Source organism: Sander lucioperca, chromosome 1, assembly GCF_008315115.2.
Source record: "Sander lucioperca isolate FBNREF2018 chromosome 1, SLUC_FBN_1.2, whole genome shotgun sequence".
Classification (NCBI taxonomy): domain Eukaryota; kingdom Metazoa; phylum Chordata; class Actinopteri; order Perciformes; family Percidae; genus Sander; species Sander lucioperca.
In genome coordinates, this window is record NC_050173.1 from 29,098,088 (window position 1) to 29,118,016 (window position 19,929).

Below are 19,929 nucleotides of genomic sequence, written 5' to 3' on the forward strand. Positions count from 1 at the left end.
GCCTTATTAGTGGTATAAAATAGCGATTGCTTTTTACTTTACCAGTGCCCTGACTGCTAGCGTTACAAGCTAATTAGCGGTTCACGCTAAAACTGGTCACATTCGATTAGCATGAAAACATATCCCAGAGAACGGTCGACTCGGTACCCATGTGTTATTAACGCCTAGGTTCATTTTGCGCCGGAATTGCCCTTTAACAGGTGCAACACAAACAACAAGAGAGTCACAGAGATGTAGGGTCTTTGAGCCCCCGCTACAGCGTTGATACACACTGACTACGAACAATGTCTGATCACTGATAGCATTAAATACATACAGTATAGCTCTTTTATGTCAGACTTCCTTAATTTAGCAAGCTGATAGAATTGTATTTAATATTATGTCAATATCTTTTGAATTATTGGGCAGATCAAAAGCATATAAATGAAAAAGACACCCAGTTGTGGGACAATAACAAAAATCCCAGGATTTCTTTAAGGCAGGAAAGTCTTTCCACTGATTTTTTTTATTTATTTTTTTTTATTGTCATGTTACTGTATAAAGCCCTGGTAGGCACAGCCTTGTGTGTGAGTGAGTGCTGTGTTGGGGTAGACTCTTATAAAGTTGGTACAGACAGGAGTTACCCAGAGGCAAATGTGTGCGTGTGCCTGTCTTACTGTTGGAGTCATACAGATTGTTGGCCAGTTCAAAAATAGCTCTAGACAACAAGCAGATTCTGATGCCGAAGCTACATCTTAGCAGAGATAAAGCTTTTGATTCCTTTTTATTAGAATAAAACAACATTAAGCTACCATGATATCTCAATCAATGAAACAATAAAGATGTAAATGAAGGCATTAACATGTATTTTTTTTTCTTTGGATTCTTGCTCCTGTGTGACAGGAAGTATTTGGAGAAACGGCACGGAACTGTTTTAGACACGCAGAAGAGACACACACACACACACACACACACACACACACACACACACACACACACACACACACACACACGTAATTGGTTCTGTAAGTACAGCAGAGTTTTCCTTTTCACCCTCTTTCCAATTTTCCGTGCTGTCAGTTTGTGCAGTGTTTGTCTGAAAGGCGACCTGTATTGACAGGGAGAGGTTTGTGGCCCCCCATTAATCCAACTCTAACTCCTGCCTTGACTGGTGCACTGTGGAATCAGCCTCCCAATTAACAGGAAAACAGAAATACGACAACACTCACACGTATACAGGATACACAATCCTGCAGTTGCTTCCTCTCCCTCTCCCTCTTAATTTCTCTTTTCCCCTTCTCATCCCTCATTTACCATGCTCCCTGTCTCCTTTTAATGCTTTAAAAACACAATTCATGTTCTCTCTTTCCACAACTATCCCATTCAACATTGTTGGAGCTACTTTGTGATGCACAAGCCTAAAAAAATAATTAATGACATTCACTGTTCCTCTCCTCTCTTCTCCTCTCCCTCTAATGTTCCATTTTCAGCACAGCACCTCTTTATAATCTGAGATGCCTTGGCTTCCAGAGCGTCTGGTTGCTCTAAAACTTTTCCGACAAAGCAGAGAGGGAAATTGCATCGCAGTTTTCTATAGAGAATTAAAGCGTTTAAGAAATGTGAATTATTGATCTTAAGTGGATTTATTTTGATGTTTTTGTGTGTGGGAAGAGTTCTCTCTCTGCCACATTTTGTATGTGTGTGCGTGCATCTGCATGTGTATTTGTTTGGAAGCATGTTTACTGTTTGTGTATTTGGGGTGGAGATGGAGGGGAGGTCATATGGGGAGATGAGGGTCATGTGTGTGTGTTTGGGTGTTGGGATAAGTGAGTGATTTCGGCATTTGGAGGGATTCTTTTTGTCTGCAGCAGCTGCAGAATCTTTTCTGCCTCATGCAACAGGGAAAATTAAATCAAAATGTATCCTCCTATATGTAGTCAGTAGCACACTGTGAGGAACCATCCAGAGGGAGGAGTAAAAGGAATGCTATCAACATGTTTAGACGAAATGAAGTCAATGAAGTCATTTCCTCCCCATGAGCTTTTTTTTACCCCATGCATAATGTATCTTAATCTGATCTGAAGGCTTCACTCTTAATGTTCCTTCAACTAAAGATGAAGCCTTTTAGTGTGAAATTTAGCTGCAATTAAAGTTTTAACATGGCAGCTGGCTCAGGGAATCCATAGCTCAGCTCCTATTTGGTCAGCAAAGCAGCTAAAGAGAGTATGGAGAGAATAAAGAAAGCTAGAGCGGACGAATAGTGGGGGAAAGGAAAGAAAGGAAGAATGTAAGGAAGAAGAGGGAGTTTGTTTGTGATTAGAGAAAGAGTGTGAAAGAGGAAGAAGCAGGTTTGCAGTGGGAATCTTATCTCACGCCACAGCTCCCCACCGTTACGCACTTTTTATGTTTGTTCAGTGTCGGCTGGTGTTTGCTTATGTTTCATTGGGTCTTATCAGGCCTGCCGGGCTCTGGTCCTCAGGTTTTTTTAACGGGCACCGAAACACTGTCCCTGCTGCGTCGCTAATTCCAGCTAGTAATGTAGATTTTCAGCTAAAATTGTGACCTCTTCATAGCGTAAGAGGATTGAGTGCTGGCTTCACCTAAATAAATTACTTTGAAGAGAGCTGGCATTAATTCACACACCTGCTGCATGTTTTATACAGAACAAAATAATGTAGAAGAATGAAGAAGGATGACACAATGGCTTCTCTAAGGCCCTTGGGGGCTCAGAGTATCTTCTCAGTGGTGGAGTGAAGGCTTGTGTATATATGTATATGTATATATATATATATATGTATATGTTGGGTACACGTAGGGGTACAGATCAGATTATTGGCATATTATCAAAGATGTTTATCAATATTAATAAAGTTATGAATATGGTTATTAATAACTTTATCAAATCAACAAACAATCAAAACGGGGCACCACCCTGAAACTTCAGGGGCCAATATTGAACTGTGGAATAGTCTCATTTGTCAGTGGAAGGGTGAAATCCGAGCACTGACCTGTGTTTAACCAGCAATTAATACAATAATACACAAATAATCACAAACAACTGCTAATTAACGTATAGTAGAATTTATTAACTTCAAAATTATCAATGGCCAATCAATAATCCTTTGATCAATTAAAACCAATATACGTTTCTTTTAAGTACAACAAAACAAAGCAAAACAAAACAGCATGTGGGAGACCCTCTGTGTGTGTGTGTGTGTGTGTGTGTGTGTGTGTGTGTGTGTGTGTGTGTGTGTGTGTGTGTGTGTGTGTGTGTGTGTGGGTGTGAGAGAGTGAGTGTGAAAGAGTAGGGGGTGACGAGGTGTAGTCTAGCCAAAGACTACAAAAATGGCTACTCTTGTGAGCTGCACAAAACTGTTTCACCCCAAGAGGGCGGTATTGATAGGCTAGGCCTAAGATTAGCCGTTAGCTCATTCAGGCTAAGCTATGTGCTAACAACAATAGGCTAGCTGCTAAGCTAACGTGTCTGCACACGTGTGGCTGACCAGAGGGAGACACACAGGAGCGCAGAACTGTGGAGCGGTGCGCGCTCTGCAGTTTATGTGACTCGCTGTTTGGCCAGCTGTTCACCTTAGCGCGTGTGTGTAACTAGCTATGTGTTCATATATGTGTGTGTGAGAGAAAGGTTAGAGAAGTAGGAAAGAAAGATATATATATATATACTTGGATCTAACAGTACCTAAAACTCCTCAGCAGTGGGAGAAGCAGAAAGTAGCATTTACAGCCTGAACAAGCTAGCTACATATTCAACACAACATATCAACAATGCACCGTGATCAGAGTACATTCACAGAATAGATTTGACTCAGCGGTCACAATCCTAGATTAATACATTACACGCACAGCAGTAGCGCTGTATTAATCAGATCACATTAATGGTAACACAAAGTAGCAGCAATAGCAAATTACTCATTAATAAAACACACTATTTATCTCTGCCCAGACGTAAGCCTTCTTACTGTGTGTTCAGTCCGTTTGTCCGTAGGTTTCCACGAAAGAAACGGGGGTCCGTGTCTACTCGTCAGCAGATCAGAGGATATATATATATATATATATATATATATATATATATATATATATATATATATATATGTATATGTATGTATGTATATGTATGTATATATATGTATATGTATATATATATATGTATATGTATATATATATATATATATGTATATGTATATATATATATGTATGTATATATATGTATATGTATATTTATATGTATATGTATATATATATGTATATATATATATATATATATATATATATATATATATATATATATATATATATATATATATATATATGTATATATGTATATGTGTGTGTGCGTTTTCTTGCATAAGCAATGCTGTTAAATGTGGACCAGTGGAGCTGGGCTCTCCAGCTAATTGGCTCTTCTGTGTGTGGCAGCCAGCTGACCAGTAATCCCAGTAGATTTGGTCTGCTATCGTGTCCTGGGCTCTCAGCACAAGCAGACAGCCATGTAATCTCATGCGGTACTGCCACTAGATTGACGCTGTGTGTGTGTGTGTGTGTGTGTGTGTGTGTGCGTGCGTGCATGCGTGTGTGTATGTGTGTGTGCGTGTGTGTGTTCAGTGATTCTTATCACTAACCCATGTTCAAACAAGCCAGTTTTCTTTCATGTATGCCATTTGTTGTTTCTTGTATGTACGGAGGAAATATTCATTCATAATTCAAATTGAAAGTCCAAAGAGAAATTGAAAGTCCAAAGAGAAAACGAAGCGAGATCAAATTAAAAATATTATTATTTTTTTTAATTTTCCATTGATCAAATTAAAAATATTATTATTTTTTTTTTAATTTTCCATTTGGCTTTTCCATTTGGATTTAATATTTGGCTTTTGAATTTAAATTTAACATTGGCTTTTCCATTTGGATTTAATATTTGGCTTTTGAATTTAAATTTAACATTGGCTTTTAATTTGGATTTAATATTTGGCTTTTGAATTTCAATTTAACATTGGATTTTCATTTGGATTTAATATTTGGCTTTTGAATTTACATTTAACATTGGCTTTTCATTTGGACTTGACACATGTCAATGTAAATGAGGAGGCGTGGCCCAAAGGTTGGTGGGAGGGTCTGTAACGAAAGGGGTGCAGAGGCACCTTATGAACAGCAGGGGGAGCTGACTGCTGGGGAGCTCACTGTTGAGGAGCATCTGTCTGCAGCTTGGCCACCAGGCTGGCTTATCCTCTTATTTCACATGATAGAAACTGATGATGTAGGCTAAACACAAACCATATTTCATGCAACAACAGTGAAGTTTTCATGTAGATATTATAATTGGGCCTGTGTTAGTGAGGACTAGATTAGGACTGTATTTAAAGCTGATTCTGGTTTCCAACTTGGCCCCAGGTGTGTCTGTTTAAAACACGGACGGAGACAACTTCTCTCTTTTGATGTTTTATTTAATTAAGCAACAGTACAAACATGGGTGTGGGTAGCTCTGCTACGTGTGTTTGTGTGTTGTCAGATCTCGAGGACACACACACACACACACACACACACACACACAATCTCAACCGGGTAGTCATCGTCTGTACTGCGACCTCTCCTTTTTCTTTCTCTCACTTTTTTTTTCTCTCACTCCGGGTGGTGCGTCAGTGTGAGGTGCGTGTCCGCGCTATTTTCCGACATGTACTCACAATCACTCCTGATTGATGGCCTTTTGTACAGCCCGTGTACTTTTTCGTTCATTTGATTTCCGATTTTGAAACGATATCCAAATTTGAAAAATGGGTCATTTTAAACCTTGTTAATATTGATGACAATGTGTTCAAACGTAAAACGAGCCATATTTCAGGAAACAAACTTGTCCATGATTCTATTGAGAGACTTCCAGCTGACAGCGGTGTCTGTGAGCATCACTGGCCGGCCAGCAGGGAGGCGATCCCGGCCGCCACCAGCTGGCTGTGCCGTCCCTGATTGTTGTGAGTACGTGTCGGAGAATAGCGCGGACACGTACCTCACACTGACGCACCACCCGGAGAAAAAAGTGAGAGAAAGAAAAAGGAGAGGTCGCAGTTCGGACGATGACTACCCGGTTGAGATTGTGTGTGTGTGTGTGTGTGTGTGTGTGTCCTCGAGATCTGACAACACACAAACACATGTAGCAGAGCTACCCACACCCATGTTTGTAATGTTGCTTAATTAAATAAAACATCAAAAGAGAGAAGTTGTCTCTGTCCGTGTTTTAAACAGACACACCTGGGGTGAAGTTGGAAACCAGAATCAGCTTTAAATACAGTCCTAATCTAGTCCTCACTAACACGGGCCCAATTATAATATCTACATGAAAACTTTACTGTTGTTGCATGAAATGTGGTTTGTGTTTAGTCTACATCATCAGTTTCTATCATGTGAAATAAGAGGATAAGCCAGCCTGGTGGCCAAGCTGCAGACAGATGCTCCTCAACAGTGTGCTCCCCAGCAGTCAGCTCCCCCTGCTGTTCATAAGGTGCCTCTGCACCCCTTTCGTTTCAGACACTCCCACCAGCCTTTGGGCCACGCCTCCTCATTTACATTGACATGTGTCAAGTCCAAATGAAAAGCCAATGTTAAATGTAAATTCAAAAGCCAAATATTAAATCCAAATGAAAATCCAATGTTAAATTGAAATCGAAAAGCCAAATATTAAATCCAAATTAAAAGCCAATGTTAAATTGAAATTCAAAAGCCAAATATTAAATCCAAATGGAAAAGCCAATGTTAAATTTAAATTCAAAAGCCAAATATTAAATCCAAATGGAAAAGCCAAATGGAAAATTAAAAAAAAATAATAATATTTTTAATTTGATCAATGGAAAATTAAAAAAAATAATATTTTTAATTTGATCTCGCTTCGTTTTCTCTTTGGACTTTCAATTTGAATTATGAATAAATATTTCCTCCATATGTGTGAGTGTTTACTTTTAAATTTAAAAAAATATCATTACTTTTCCTACCAATTTAAAAATTCATAAACAATGAAACACACCATTGCTCAATTCAATAGTTTTCTGTGCTAAAGCCTTAACATGTTATGGTATGATCAGTAGATTATGGTTCTGACTTTTTGTCTTCTCTACAGTACATGTGCTACTGTTATATGTGTTATCCTGTAACTGCTGGCTTTTTCCCCCAATAAAGGATCCTCCAAAGTCCATATTTCTTAAATGAATAATTTGTAACGGCCCAAGTCTTACAAATGATACCAAGAATTAGTCTTCTTTTACCCAAATTTGGAGGACAAAACATAGTAGTGTCAGTATACAGTAATGTTCTGTGCCCTGGATAGTTGCTTAATGTTGTGCCCAAGCAATCCTCGTCAACTCGCCAGGGCTGGAAATATCACCACGTTTTATGTACCAGGTATTTTCAGTCAGGTGGTCATTGGTCACCGGTGATACATCACTTGAACTAGAACGATGAAAACTCCATTACAGAATGTGAATAATGGAGGTCAGACATAAACCCTACTGTGTGTTCTTGTTAGCCGCCTGGACGTGTTGTGAATAAGTGGGAATTACAGATAAATAGAAGCCAGGTTTATTTATACAGGTAATTTGCCATTGCTGTTTGTCTGGTAGCCTCTTTAAATCTTCAGAATGACATTCAGCAATGACTAAAACGTTCACTTTTTTGTCATTTTTTTTTTTACATGTAAAGTAATACATTGATTATTTTTTTGTATCGGAAGAGCCTCCTCTCCTTTTTTTTGTTAGTGTGCGGTCATGAGTTCCCATGCGATGGGACTGTGAATGAATTTACCATTAACATGCAACACTATTTGCCAGTTTCCCAAGTGAAGCATCATTACTCGAGCTGGGGATCATGGAATTTGCCCCAGTTTTCCACAAAAAAAGTTTGCTTCAGTTTGAGGGCAGTTTCCTGGTGATGTTGTAATCTGGAAATGTTTGACGTTACAAATAGGATCTGCTCGACTGCACGAGTGCCACAACTAACTATTTGTTTCATTATCAATCCATCTGTTGATTTTTTTTTTTTTGTCTATAAAATGTCATAAAATACTGAAAAATGTCCATCAAAACACCTTCAAGTCTTGTTTTGTCCTACCAACATTGCAAAGCCAGATGTATTCAATTTACAATTGAAAAAACAAAACAATGCAAATAACAAATATGCACATTTGAGATGCTGGAATCAGCCAATGATATGCATTACTTTTGGTCTACGTATATTAGGCAACACCATCTGTTAGGCACAGGTTCAGCTAAGCCTACAGGACTCACCTGCCTCAGCTACAACCAGCACTTGAGTTTGAAAACGGTTTGTGTTTCATTTTCTTCCACTTAGAAACACTCTCCCCTCTCTGTTTGTCTCCCGGCAGGTATTCATGGAGGATGTCAAGTCTCACGGGCCGTTCATCTACTCAGTCTTGGAGTCTGCCCAAGCCTTTCTGGCTCAGCATCCCTTCCAGGAGCCAGAGGAGACCCTGACCGATGGAAAAGGTCTGCACCCTTCATACTCTGTGCCAACTGCTGCGGCAGCCAAAAATATCATACTCACAACCTCCCTCTTCTAAGCCCTGGAGTTAATTTTGGTAGGACCCACGCAGGTGAAGTCTTCAATTAATAGTTATTAGCAGTGATCCGTCCTCTGGTGTCACACTGGGTTTAGGGAAAGTGTCCGAGTCGGGACCAATTAGCTTCAGCTCACCAGCTCCACACTACCATCTGCTCAGATCAATAATACAGCAAACTCTGCTGTTTCTCCACAGACACGTCCTCTTCCTACTGTTTGGCTCTCAGCACTGGATGCTCACCTGGGAAATACTGTAGCAATCTACCTCACTGTGTTCTCCTTGTGTGTCCAACTTGTTTTGCCCCCTTCCTTTCTCTGTTTTTCCTTTCATGGAGTTGGTGTACTATCCGTCTCAAATCATTGCTCTTCTCTTTGTCTGACCTCTAACCCCTGCTCTCCTCTCCACCCTGTTATTTCTCCGTTTGCTCTATTTTTTCACTTCCTCCTTTGCACCTTTATGCTTTTACCCCTGCGTGGCCCCATCTAACCTCTTTCACCCTCTCCAGAGGTGTCTCCACGCCGGCGAATCTTAAATGTGAGCCGCTCAGTGTGGAAGCAGGCGAACGTGGCCAGTGACCTGTGGGAGAAGCTGACGGCACGCTGTGTGGACCGCCATAGGTCAGACACTTTTTTATTTTTTTACATTGTGTGTATTTTGTGCAGGTCAAATGTGGTTGCTGCAGTGGTGGGAAGTAAATTTACTCATGTTCTTTATTCAAGTGCCATTTTGAGGTAATTATAATTAACTTTACTATATTCCATTGGATGCTACTTTATCTGTAGGGTACACTATTGTATATTTTACACCACTACATTTATCTGACAGCTGTAGTTACAAGTTACTTTACAGATTATGATTTTACATTAAATAAAAACACATGGTGAGCATAGATAATACAATGCACTGTTAAAGATTCAGCCAGTGGTTCCAAACCCTTTTGGTTTTTAAGCCCTCACAAAGAAGCAGTGTGTAGTTGGGGCCCCCTGTTACATTTCAGATGTCATGACCCCTCTGATTTATCTTGTGGCCCTTTGAAGGGGCTGTCAATTGTAATGATATCAGTCAGAGGAGCAATTTTTCTGCAGAATGAGTACTTTTACTTTGATGATTTGATACATTTTGCTGGTAATATTTATGTATGTTTAATCAGTACTTAATCAGGATGTTGAATGCAGGACTTATACTTGTAATTTTTTACATTGTTGTATTGGTTAATTTTTAGTGCTGTCAGTTAAACGCGTTATTAACGGCGTTAACGCAAACCCATTTTAACGGCGTCAATTATTTTATCGCGAGAGTAACGTTCTTTTTGGCATAGCAAACTTTGTAGTTTTTTTCACATGCTGTTGCAACAACTAGTAACGTTAGAAAAACTACAACACCACACTGGATCTAGCTAGACCGGAAACAAAACAACAGGCACGCCGCACACACTTGGGCTTGCGAGCCGGCCAAAGAGTAGTAGGCTAACATTACGTTTTGAGTGGATGGCAATTGCGAGACGCCGAAATGGATGCCAATAAGATTCTGAATGGAAAGGTTACTTTTAAAAAGTTGCCAAATGGTTCCATTGACAAGACCAAAGTGATCTGTGTGTTTTGTCGTTGTGAACTGAGCTATCATCGCAGCACGTCCAGTCTGAAATACCACCTGGTGGCCAAGCACACAACTGATGCGAATTCTCCGCCCCCGCATCAAAGCCAGGCGACAAAAGCACAAAGCAAGCTGATCCACTTTTCCATGTTAATAAGAGCATTAAAATGAGAAAAAAATAATTGGACAAAAAGAAATCTAGGGACATTTAGAATAGATACAAATGTGCGATTAATTGCGAGTTAACCATGACATTAATGCGATTTATGTTAGGTGAATGATCTAAACAGTTCTTCCACCACTTGTTACTGCTTGTGCCCATGTCCGGTGTTGTAAAAGCACAATAAAAATGGCTAAAGGTTTTGGTGAATGGCCAATGACTATTTTTGAGTGTAATGATAATACAAGTTTTGTAATCAAGGTCAGTATTAGAAACTGACTTTCTGTTCTGTTTCTAATACTAAGATAGCAGCATTTTCTTGTCCTCTGCCTTTCAATTACAGTTCTGGTGGTTATTTCAAGATTAAATTAATAATGTAATGTCATAATGTATGGTCATGTGGGAGTTTAGTAAATTCTACAGACCATAAGCTCATGAAACGTTCCCTAAAAGCAAAGTTTTGGAATTAATTTTTTTTTTTCTTCATGAATGAAGAACTGGATCATGCTTGAATATAACGTTATGAGGGGTGAAAGATGGGCTCTTAGAAAAATGGGGAGAGACTGATGTTCAAAGATATGTGTTGGGAAAAGTAATATATATTTCTTGAAAAATAAAAAATAAAAAAGATTATTAATAAAGACGTTTTTACCATCTGACATCAATATGCCTGTAACTTTTCAAGCTATAAAGTTGAGTGTTATTTCTCCTTGTGACTGCTTGTGTGCTCATCCATAGCAGGGCTAGGCTGCAATACATTACACATAATACAATTACCATAACCTGATTACAAAATGTGGCAAATATAATCCATTACAGAAGCAATAAGGAAAACACATTCATTAAGTTTTAGATCATTGGAAATTCAGAGCTTATAACGTATTTTCAAAGAAAAAGCATTGAGATGATGAAATGATAGTATAAAATAATTTGCACACAGCTCCATTGAAATGACAGTCTGTGAATTTGAATAAATGATGTGTGTGACTGCATGCTTTATGGGTTTTGATAGATTTTTTTTTTCTCACATTAGCTCCAACTTTTAGCGGAGCATGTAGTTATCTAGAATCATGTTTTCAACAAAACCCCCAGACACATGGAGAGGACTTTAGAGCGTCTACTCCAAATCCAGGCAGCGATGGAGGAGCTAGCAGTGGCCCTAGAGCAGGCAGAGGGGGTAAGAGACGCCTGGGAGCCCGTCGGAGACCTCTTCATCGACTCTCTGCAGGACCACATAGACGCAACTAAGGTAGACACAAAAAACTACGCTCTCTCTTTGTCCTTATTTCTTTCATGCACACACACTTGTACATGCAGACACATTATCATAAATCTGAGATATTAATCGCTTTTACCTGCGTAGTAACTCAATTGTCTGAGATAACTGCCTCCAACCAACCCTAAAAACACGCACATTGTGACACTTTGACATGTCGTAAACAAACATCAAAACAGTGACAATCAGCTTTTTTAAATCACAAAGACACAGCCGTGATTTGTTATTCATGATGAATAAGTGAGAGATGTGAACAGTATCAGGCTGTGTTGCTTTAAAATGTTTGCTTTGGTTGCCTGTGTACGCATCCCTGTCAGAGTAGCTGTGATCTGACACATGATGATCAGGGCTTGACACTTCAAACTGACACAGGGTTACAATTTCCAGTTGGATATATGTTGGTAAACAAGTGGCAGGTCATTGGTTCCGGCTTTAATTGTGTGGGCACTACTCATTAGAAGTGAGAGCAGTTCACAATAATCATGTCACTGTTTGGACTCCTGTCACAGCCAGCACATGTTCAGTTGGGTCTTTAGGGCAGGTTTGTCAGTTGGCATCATCTGTGCACACAGACACAAAAGCACAAACATAAATGCATGCAAATGTGACACAAACACAAACACACATTATGCACACTTGCATACACACATATAGGGCTGTGACTAAGACTTTTGTTCAATAGGTCTATAATTTGATATATAAAATGTCAAAAAATACTATTGCCGGTCACAGCTCCCCAAAATCCCTAAGTGACATCTTTAAACGTCTTGTTTTTGTCAGATCAACAAAGCCAAAATATGTTTACGAAAAAAACACATAAAAACACATCCAACTTAGAAAAGCACGCAAACCATCACATTTTTTTAAAATACTTTTATTGCAATTCCTTCACTTAATTTACAATCCATTACCGTACAATGCAGTACAATTTTCATATCCTTGCTTTTATATATATATATATATATATATATATATATATATATATATGTACATATCTATGCAATCCACCCAGTGCTGATAATAATAATAATAAAAATAATAATAATAATAATAATAATAATACAATAACAAGAGTAACCCTCATAACTAAAGAAAAATTAACAAAAAAATAAAATAAAAAAGTAAAGAAATATATCTATGTATACGCATATACACATACATCTGCACCCCTATATACTTCTAAACATACATCTATACATATATACGTATACACATATATACATACACTCCCAAACTTTTATCTAATAAACATAGGAGTTGATTTGTGCGTAAAAACTTAACACACACAATAACTTTATTCATTCATTCATGTATCAGTTAGTCTACCAAAAACACTAAAGAAAAGGAGGGAAGTGCATGAATAAATTAAATAACTACATCTTTTTACATAACAATAATTGGTATACATTTACAATTTAAATCCATTGATTATTCATAATTCATATGTGTGTGTATGTTTGTGCGCATATTTACTCCTTAGGTGCGTTTAACTATGCATGTCGAGTTATGTTTTTCTTTCCCAACCCGGTCCTGCTTCTGTTCTTCTATACAATACTTTATCGATCTACAGTAAATTCCTCGTACTTTCCTGTTTTAGTTGTTGGCTTTATATTGTATCCATTTAGCCCAGCGTCTTTCATACTCAAATTCTTCATTTCTGATTCTGAATGTTATTCTCTCCATTTCTGAAATTTCATTCATTGTTTCTTTCCATCTCTGGACTGTTGGTATTAATGACCCCTCACATTTGAGAAGGTGGAACAATCCTAAAATGTTTTTTTGTTTGTTTTTTTTTGCTAAAAAAAAAAAAGATCACTTATCAAAATAGTTGCAGATTTATTCCTCTTGATTGACTAATTAATTATTTCAGCTCTACACTCAAAGTACGCACTGACACGTACATTGACCGCACACTTGCTCCTAGACTCCCATGATAACAGTGACACATTTTTTCTGTTGCCTCTCCCGTTTACATTTTCCCTGCTGGTCTCAAAACACAGTCAGCATATTTGACGATATCAGGGATTAATGTCCTGCCATTAAAAGAATCCATTTAGGTGAATGTCACATTTACACAGTGTGAAGCTTCCACATGGTTACAAATTGCTCAAGCTACAGTAGATCATCAATCACTGTAAACATGAACTCTGAATTAGATTTCAGCCACATTTGTGTTTCAACAATATTTTAATGTGAATGTTTTTACATGAATTCACATCATATCATTCAAATTACACTCTTAGGAAGAAATGCAGGAAAGTAATCCCTAACTACACACACACACACACACACACACACACACACACACACGACTGAACGCATGGACCCCTCTAGGCTAACGCCTGGAGGAGATAAAAAAAATTCAGGCTGTCCTAAGGCTGAGATTGCTGGAGTTCGTGCCATGCAGCTTCCTAGTTGTGAAAGCCGTATATTACCTTTCACTTACAATCTTTAATGCATGTCTCCTCAGTAATCATAAACATGTCTTCTATATTTTGGGTGTCTTTGTTTGCCATTTCTTCAGATATAAGAAAATGTTACGTTAGGTGTGGCATTGTGACGTTTTTAATATATGCAGCAAATGTTTTCACACAGCAAATAAAATAAAAAATATATAAAATACATACACACACCATGCAGGGCAAAACACATGCACACATAAGCTGCACATTTCACTGGTTATTATTGTGTCCTGAGTTAGACACTGTTTACTGTGTACATCTCCTGTTTTCTTTAATTGTTCACATATAAAATCTACTATGAACAGAGACTTCTGTTTTTCCAATACTATTATACATTATTTTTACTTTTATTTAAAGTGCTCATTATGCTTTTTGGCTTTTTCCCTTCCCTTTATTGTGTTATATATCTTTTTGTGCACGTTATAGGTTTACAAAGTGAAAAAGCCCAAAGTCCACCCCAAATGGACTTACCATCTCCAACAGAAAACACTGTTCACAAACTGCTCCAAACAGCTCTATTGTAGTCCAGCCTTTACTTCAGAGACGAACGTGCGTCACTTTGTAACACACGTTATAATGCTCGCCTAGCTGCTAGTGTGGCACTCCCTCATGCTCTGCAACTGACTAGCTAGCAGTGCTTACCTAGGTACTGCGCATGTGTGACTCCCAACAAAGATTGAATAGAAGTGAGATGCCTCACTCTGTAGCTAAAACAGCAATGTGCAGTGCAACAAAAATATGGTGTTTTTTGAAAATTAAACCACATAAACCTATTCTGGTACAACCTCTAAATACAGTAATGAACCTGAAAATGAGCATACTATGAGCACTTTAAGTTAATATTTTGTGCTGCCAAATGTTTTCTAGATATAACAGAGCAGGCAGCAATAACATTACATGTTAATTGATTTTTGTCATTTATTTAATTTGGGTGTAGTTTGTCTAGACTGGATATTTGCCTGTGTCTGACGTTTTTGTAAATGTAATATGTTTTGTATTTTTTCGCTGTTTTCTCTTTTCCATCCCCCTCTCTCTATCTCTTCTGCTTGTCTCATACTCTCTCGTACTCCTGCAGTTATTTAAGGAGGAGCTGACTCAAGTGAAGGAGGGCATGAAGCACATCAATGATCTGGCCCACCAGCTGGCTATCTCCGATGTCCATTTGTCAATGGAGAACACCCGCGCCCTGGAGCATCTCAACAGCAGATGGAAAGTGCTTCAGGTAGAGTTCACTGATGGGTCTGAGTTGTCTGTTTGACATTGTCAGCAGCGGCTTTTTCGGCAGTCAAATTCAAGGGAGACATTACATGACGAGTGATTCCATGTGTAATGTTTGTCCTAATGAAAGTTATGTGAGGCTCAAATGGTGCCCACACCCAAGGCCTCCGACTGCTTTACAGTACGTTTTTTATTTCTCTAGCTTGTGAAGGACAATCTTTCTTTATCAATTCCCTAAAATTCTGATTCAGTCATTAGAAAGGGTGATCAGATAATGTTTTTAAGCTAGATGCACTTACATTAAACTGAACCAAGGAACTAAGTGAAATACTGCAAGTGAAATATCAACTGTCCAGTTAGGCAAGTAGCACCAAACTGAACATTACAGGTTTCCCTCCCTAGCTTTAAGATCCATACCAAGTGGCGCCATGGTGGCCTAGGGGTAAAGGCACTGACCATGAACTGCAACGTCCCAGGTTTAAGTCTGGACGGGAAACTTTGTTACATGTTGTTCCCAATCTCTCTGTCCCCTCATTTTCTGTCATCTCCTCACTGTCAGTTATTAAAAAAGGCATAAAATGCCCCCCAAAACAGGTGAAGCTCTCACACCAGTGTGCAAGCTTCACTTGTAGCTCCCTAACAACAAATCCTGTATATTTAACTGTTTTGAATGCAGGCTCTACAATTTTAAGTATGTTTTTCTTATTAGATAAAAGACAGTAGATGATTACATTAAAAAAAACTGTCAGGACTTGAAACCAGGGACGTTGCAATTACATGTTCAATAAATTAAATATCACGACAACAGTCCCATTTTACTTTTCCAATAAATCCAGGGCAGCCATTTATTTCCATTCTTCTCACTTAATTTCAAATGAATAAACAGACTCTTGCCTATGTTGTGTAACCCTTCACAGTGAATGAAAAAGGGGAAAAGATGAAAGGAAAAATGAATAGAAACAATAGACAAATTCCATCCAAATTCTCATAACAAGCATGGTTTGCAAAATGGTCAGTTGTTGCAGTATATAAAATGAAAAATGATTTGCAGTAAAATGTATTTAGCCATATGGTCTGTTAATGTAAGGCAAGGCAGGTAAAAGTACTGCTGAGGGGTGGGGGAGGTTATCTGAGCTGCTAAAACCATTTTAAAAATTTAGATCAACTTCTATCCACATCAAATCCCAACAGCCTAAAGACACCAGTCTCAGTATGGATCTGTTTTCTAACAGCTGTTGTTTTTCAGCAGCACTTCATTACCTCCTCCAAGGAGGGTTCGGTCTGTTTGTTTGTTTGTTTGTTTGTTTGTTTGTCAGCAGAATTATGGAAAAACTACTTGCTCGATTTTCATGAAACTTGGTGGAAGGGTGTAGCATGGGCAAAGGAAGAACCCATAGAATTTAGGAGAGGATCTGAATCACAGGGCACAAATAATTTTTCACTTTCGTTTACAATGCAACATAGGGCATTTAGCCTTGGCATACGTCTGCACGATGAGTTGAGCTCGCTATTTTTTTATGAAAACATTTACATAGCGTTCATTCATTATAGAGTATAGCTATTGGTCAGAATATTTAACAGTTGAGTTGCTGTACAGATCAGGTCTTTGGTATTTTTATGCATCATGAATAAGAAGTTAAAGTTAGAAATACAGCAGAATGAAATTAATCAAGATTTGAATCAATGCACTTACATGAATAGAGCAATTCTTCAATGAATCCTAGGCATGTACTCTTAGAGATTTCAAGGAGTGCATTATTCATTGAACTGAACTGGCCTTCCACTTGATGCTTAGCTGAATGTATGGACGCATTATCCAGTGAGCATTACCATCACTCTGCAGTGTGCAACTTCCAAGCTGCTTTCTCAATCATCAACCTCTGTAGTGTTCCGGCAAGCACAACAACATCCTCTCAAGTGAGAACACCCTGTTCCCATTAGATAACCTTCATGACACCTTCTCCACAGCCTGCTGTTTGTGGCCTCTTCATTATGTTTTAATTGCCACTCCTTCTGTCTGTCTCTCTGTCGTCTGAACATGATGATTTTAACGTCCCTTCAACAATTCTTAGAAATTCATTTCCAGTAAGCACTTTGCACACTTGCTGCTCCCTCACTCTTTCCACTGGGCCCTGAAATAGCCCAGAGTAAAACAGTTCATGAAGAGAACAGAACAGAACAAATCAGTATAGAGTAGCTGTGGGTTTGATTGTAAAGCCAGTGTTTTCTCTGCTCTGAGTGAAGCAAATAAAGTTGATTGTTCAACTTAAGCCTTTGTCTGCTCCAAGTGAAACTATTGGACTGTTTGCAGCAACTAATCACAGCTAGACAGTCGCATGCCGGTGCTTTCTGAAGATTTTCAATTGCCATGACATTTTGAACAGGAGTTTTGGTCCTCTCATGATGAATTGTAATAACTTTGGTGATCCCCTGACTTTTCCTTTAGCACCATCATCAGGTCACAATTTCAATTTGTCCAACACTTTGGTTTATGACTAAATATGTATACATACTGATAATAAGCAGGTTTTTGGAGTGTAGGATGTTCACAAAAATAGACAGTATAGAAAAAGGACTAAATTAAGTTAACTCAAACCAGACATGCATACCAAATACACATTATTCTCCCACGATGCAATCCACAAAGGAAATGGAGGAGAAGCTGACAGCTGAAAAATTATAAAAAAAATTGTGGGTGGTGGTAAAGCAGCTCCAAAAAATTCTTGGCAAACAAAAGCATTAGATCTTAGGAAAAATATTTTGATGTCTCTTCATGAAGTTTAACAGCAGCTGCTTTCCAAAGTTGCAGTTTTATTGACATCTGACACGTATAATTTCCTGTTGGTATAAAATGGTTGAAATGTCTGTATTCTAACTGCTAAAACAGTATACTTAAACGATTAGAATGCACTATGAATTTGGGACTCAGCTTGTGTCTTGTTAAAAAGCATTCCTCCTGTATAAGGTTTTCATTTTTATTTCTAGCTGTGTTGATTCATTTTAGGATACTCGTTTGACCAAACACATCAAGCTCAGGTGCTCTTTGTTCAAAAACCAGTAAGGTACTTCATATCCTACAGATGCAGCTATACTGACTGATATGCACTCTGTGTGTGGAATGGATTGAGCTTGCATATAAATAGGAGCATCTGTCAGTATTTTTGTACACATCAGTAGCATATCTTCCTTCTGTTTCTACAAATTGTTGCAGCAATCGCATGTATTTTAGGGAAGGATTGTTGGGGAGTGAGCTACGAAATTGGGACTCATTTTGCTCCCCATTGATGTCCCTTTGCGTTGGAGGTAAAAAGAGTCTTCATGAAAAAATCCTTTAACACCATAATTTCTGCTAAATCTTTGATGCACTGTGCGCTAGAGTTGGTTGTGTGTTCTCTGGTCTTTGATTCAGGAAGTCAGCCTCTAATCTCCCCTGATGATCAACACATTTAAAAAGGCTTTTAGTATCATAGTCACCAGCAGATATTCATCTCCTAGATCTTGGATTGTTGGAGTTTCTGTGATATCAGTAGAGCCAAAGTAACATATGAAGAGACAGATGTTGCAAATTGTTCTGAGAGAAAATACCTTCTGCTGCTATCTCTACTCATCACATTAATTAATTTCAAGGCATTAAGATGCACTGACCTGCTATATTTCACTGTGAAAGCAAGCAGAAAGGAGGAACCTTTTTCTTTGTCTCCCTCTCTGTGTCCTATTTCTCTCTTAATTAAAATGATAAATGCTAAATCCCAGCAACATCCTGTGCCCTGTTGATTTTGGCTGCTCTGACGCCAGTGAAAATCTATTTCCATATTTGATTTGATAATATTTGTCGATCATGGATAATTCTATCATTTGTCTTCCTTATGGCAGCCCAAATTGCCTGTACAACAAATAGATTGAACAACACCGCACAGTTGGCAGTAACATCTCCACGGCACATTGACAATGCTCTAAATTAGTCCCAACAAATTTAAATCATGCTCCAGATTATATTGTTTTATTTTCTGGCGAGGGAGCAATGAAGTGTGTACGCTGAATGCCATCCTAATATATCTAGATTTACACATTACGACTCATGGCCTGTGGTTCTCTTTGAAGTCTAAAGGCTCCTAATAGTTTCTTCTTTCTCTTACTCTCTTTATCTGTCTCTACCTCACCACGAGTGGATTTACCTCCCATTGTTTGAGTGCGCATTTCAAACATCCAGCTGACAATGATTCATGTGCCAAATCCAATACATTTCAAATAAAGCGGGATTAGGCAGACTAAATCCCATTTAGTGGGAAACATACAGTAACTGATGTGAAATGCTTTTACAAACTTAATTTTGTCAACTCGGTCTCCGTGGTTATTGATGCAACACATGATGCTTTGCAACCTCTCCTTCTCTCTCATTTCATCATCTGGTCCTATTTTCCACACGGATGCTGCAAACCAGGAACTGCTGTCCTCATTTAAACAAAATATATTTATTTGGTAATCTCTGTCTTTATTTCCTACCTGCAGCTCTTCAAATGCTTTCAAAGTCCTTCAAGAGGGGCAGCAGAGGAAAAAGACATAATTTATATTCCGTAGATACAGTAACTAATGGAGGAGAAACAGGTGGTCTGTGTGTGTGCATTTCTTTCTTTTGGGGATTTGTGACGGAGAGGAATGAACAGCATGA

At 38.4% G+C, this 19,929-nt stretch overlaps 1 protein-coding gene across 4 annotated transcripts in view; it reads left to right on the forward strand.

Annotated features, from left to right (window-relative positions):
• The window catches only part of drp2 (dystrophin related protein 2), a 198,227-nt gene that overhangs the window by 139,623 nt on the left and 38,675 nt on the right, over positions 1-19,929 (forward strand). For all 4 annotated transcript variants that reach the window (XM_036007108.1, XM_036007097.1, XM_036007114.1 and 1 more), the window contains 4 exons: positions 8,357-8,477; positions 9,057-9,168; positions 11,397-11,553; positions 15,118-15,264. In XM_036007108.1, the coding sequence (XP_035863001.1) occupies positions 8,357-8,477; positions 9,057-9,168; positions 11,397-11,553; positions 15,118-15,264 (537 nt within the window). The remainder of the gene's footprint in view (positions 1-8,356; positions 8,478-9,056; positions 9,169-11,396; positions 11,554-15,117; positions 15,265-19,929) is intronic.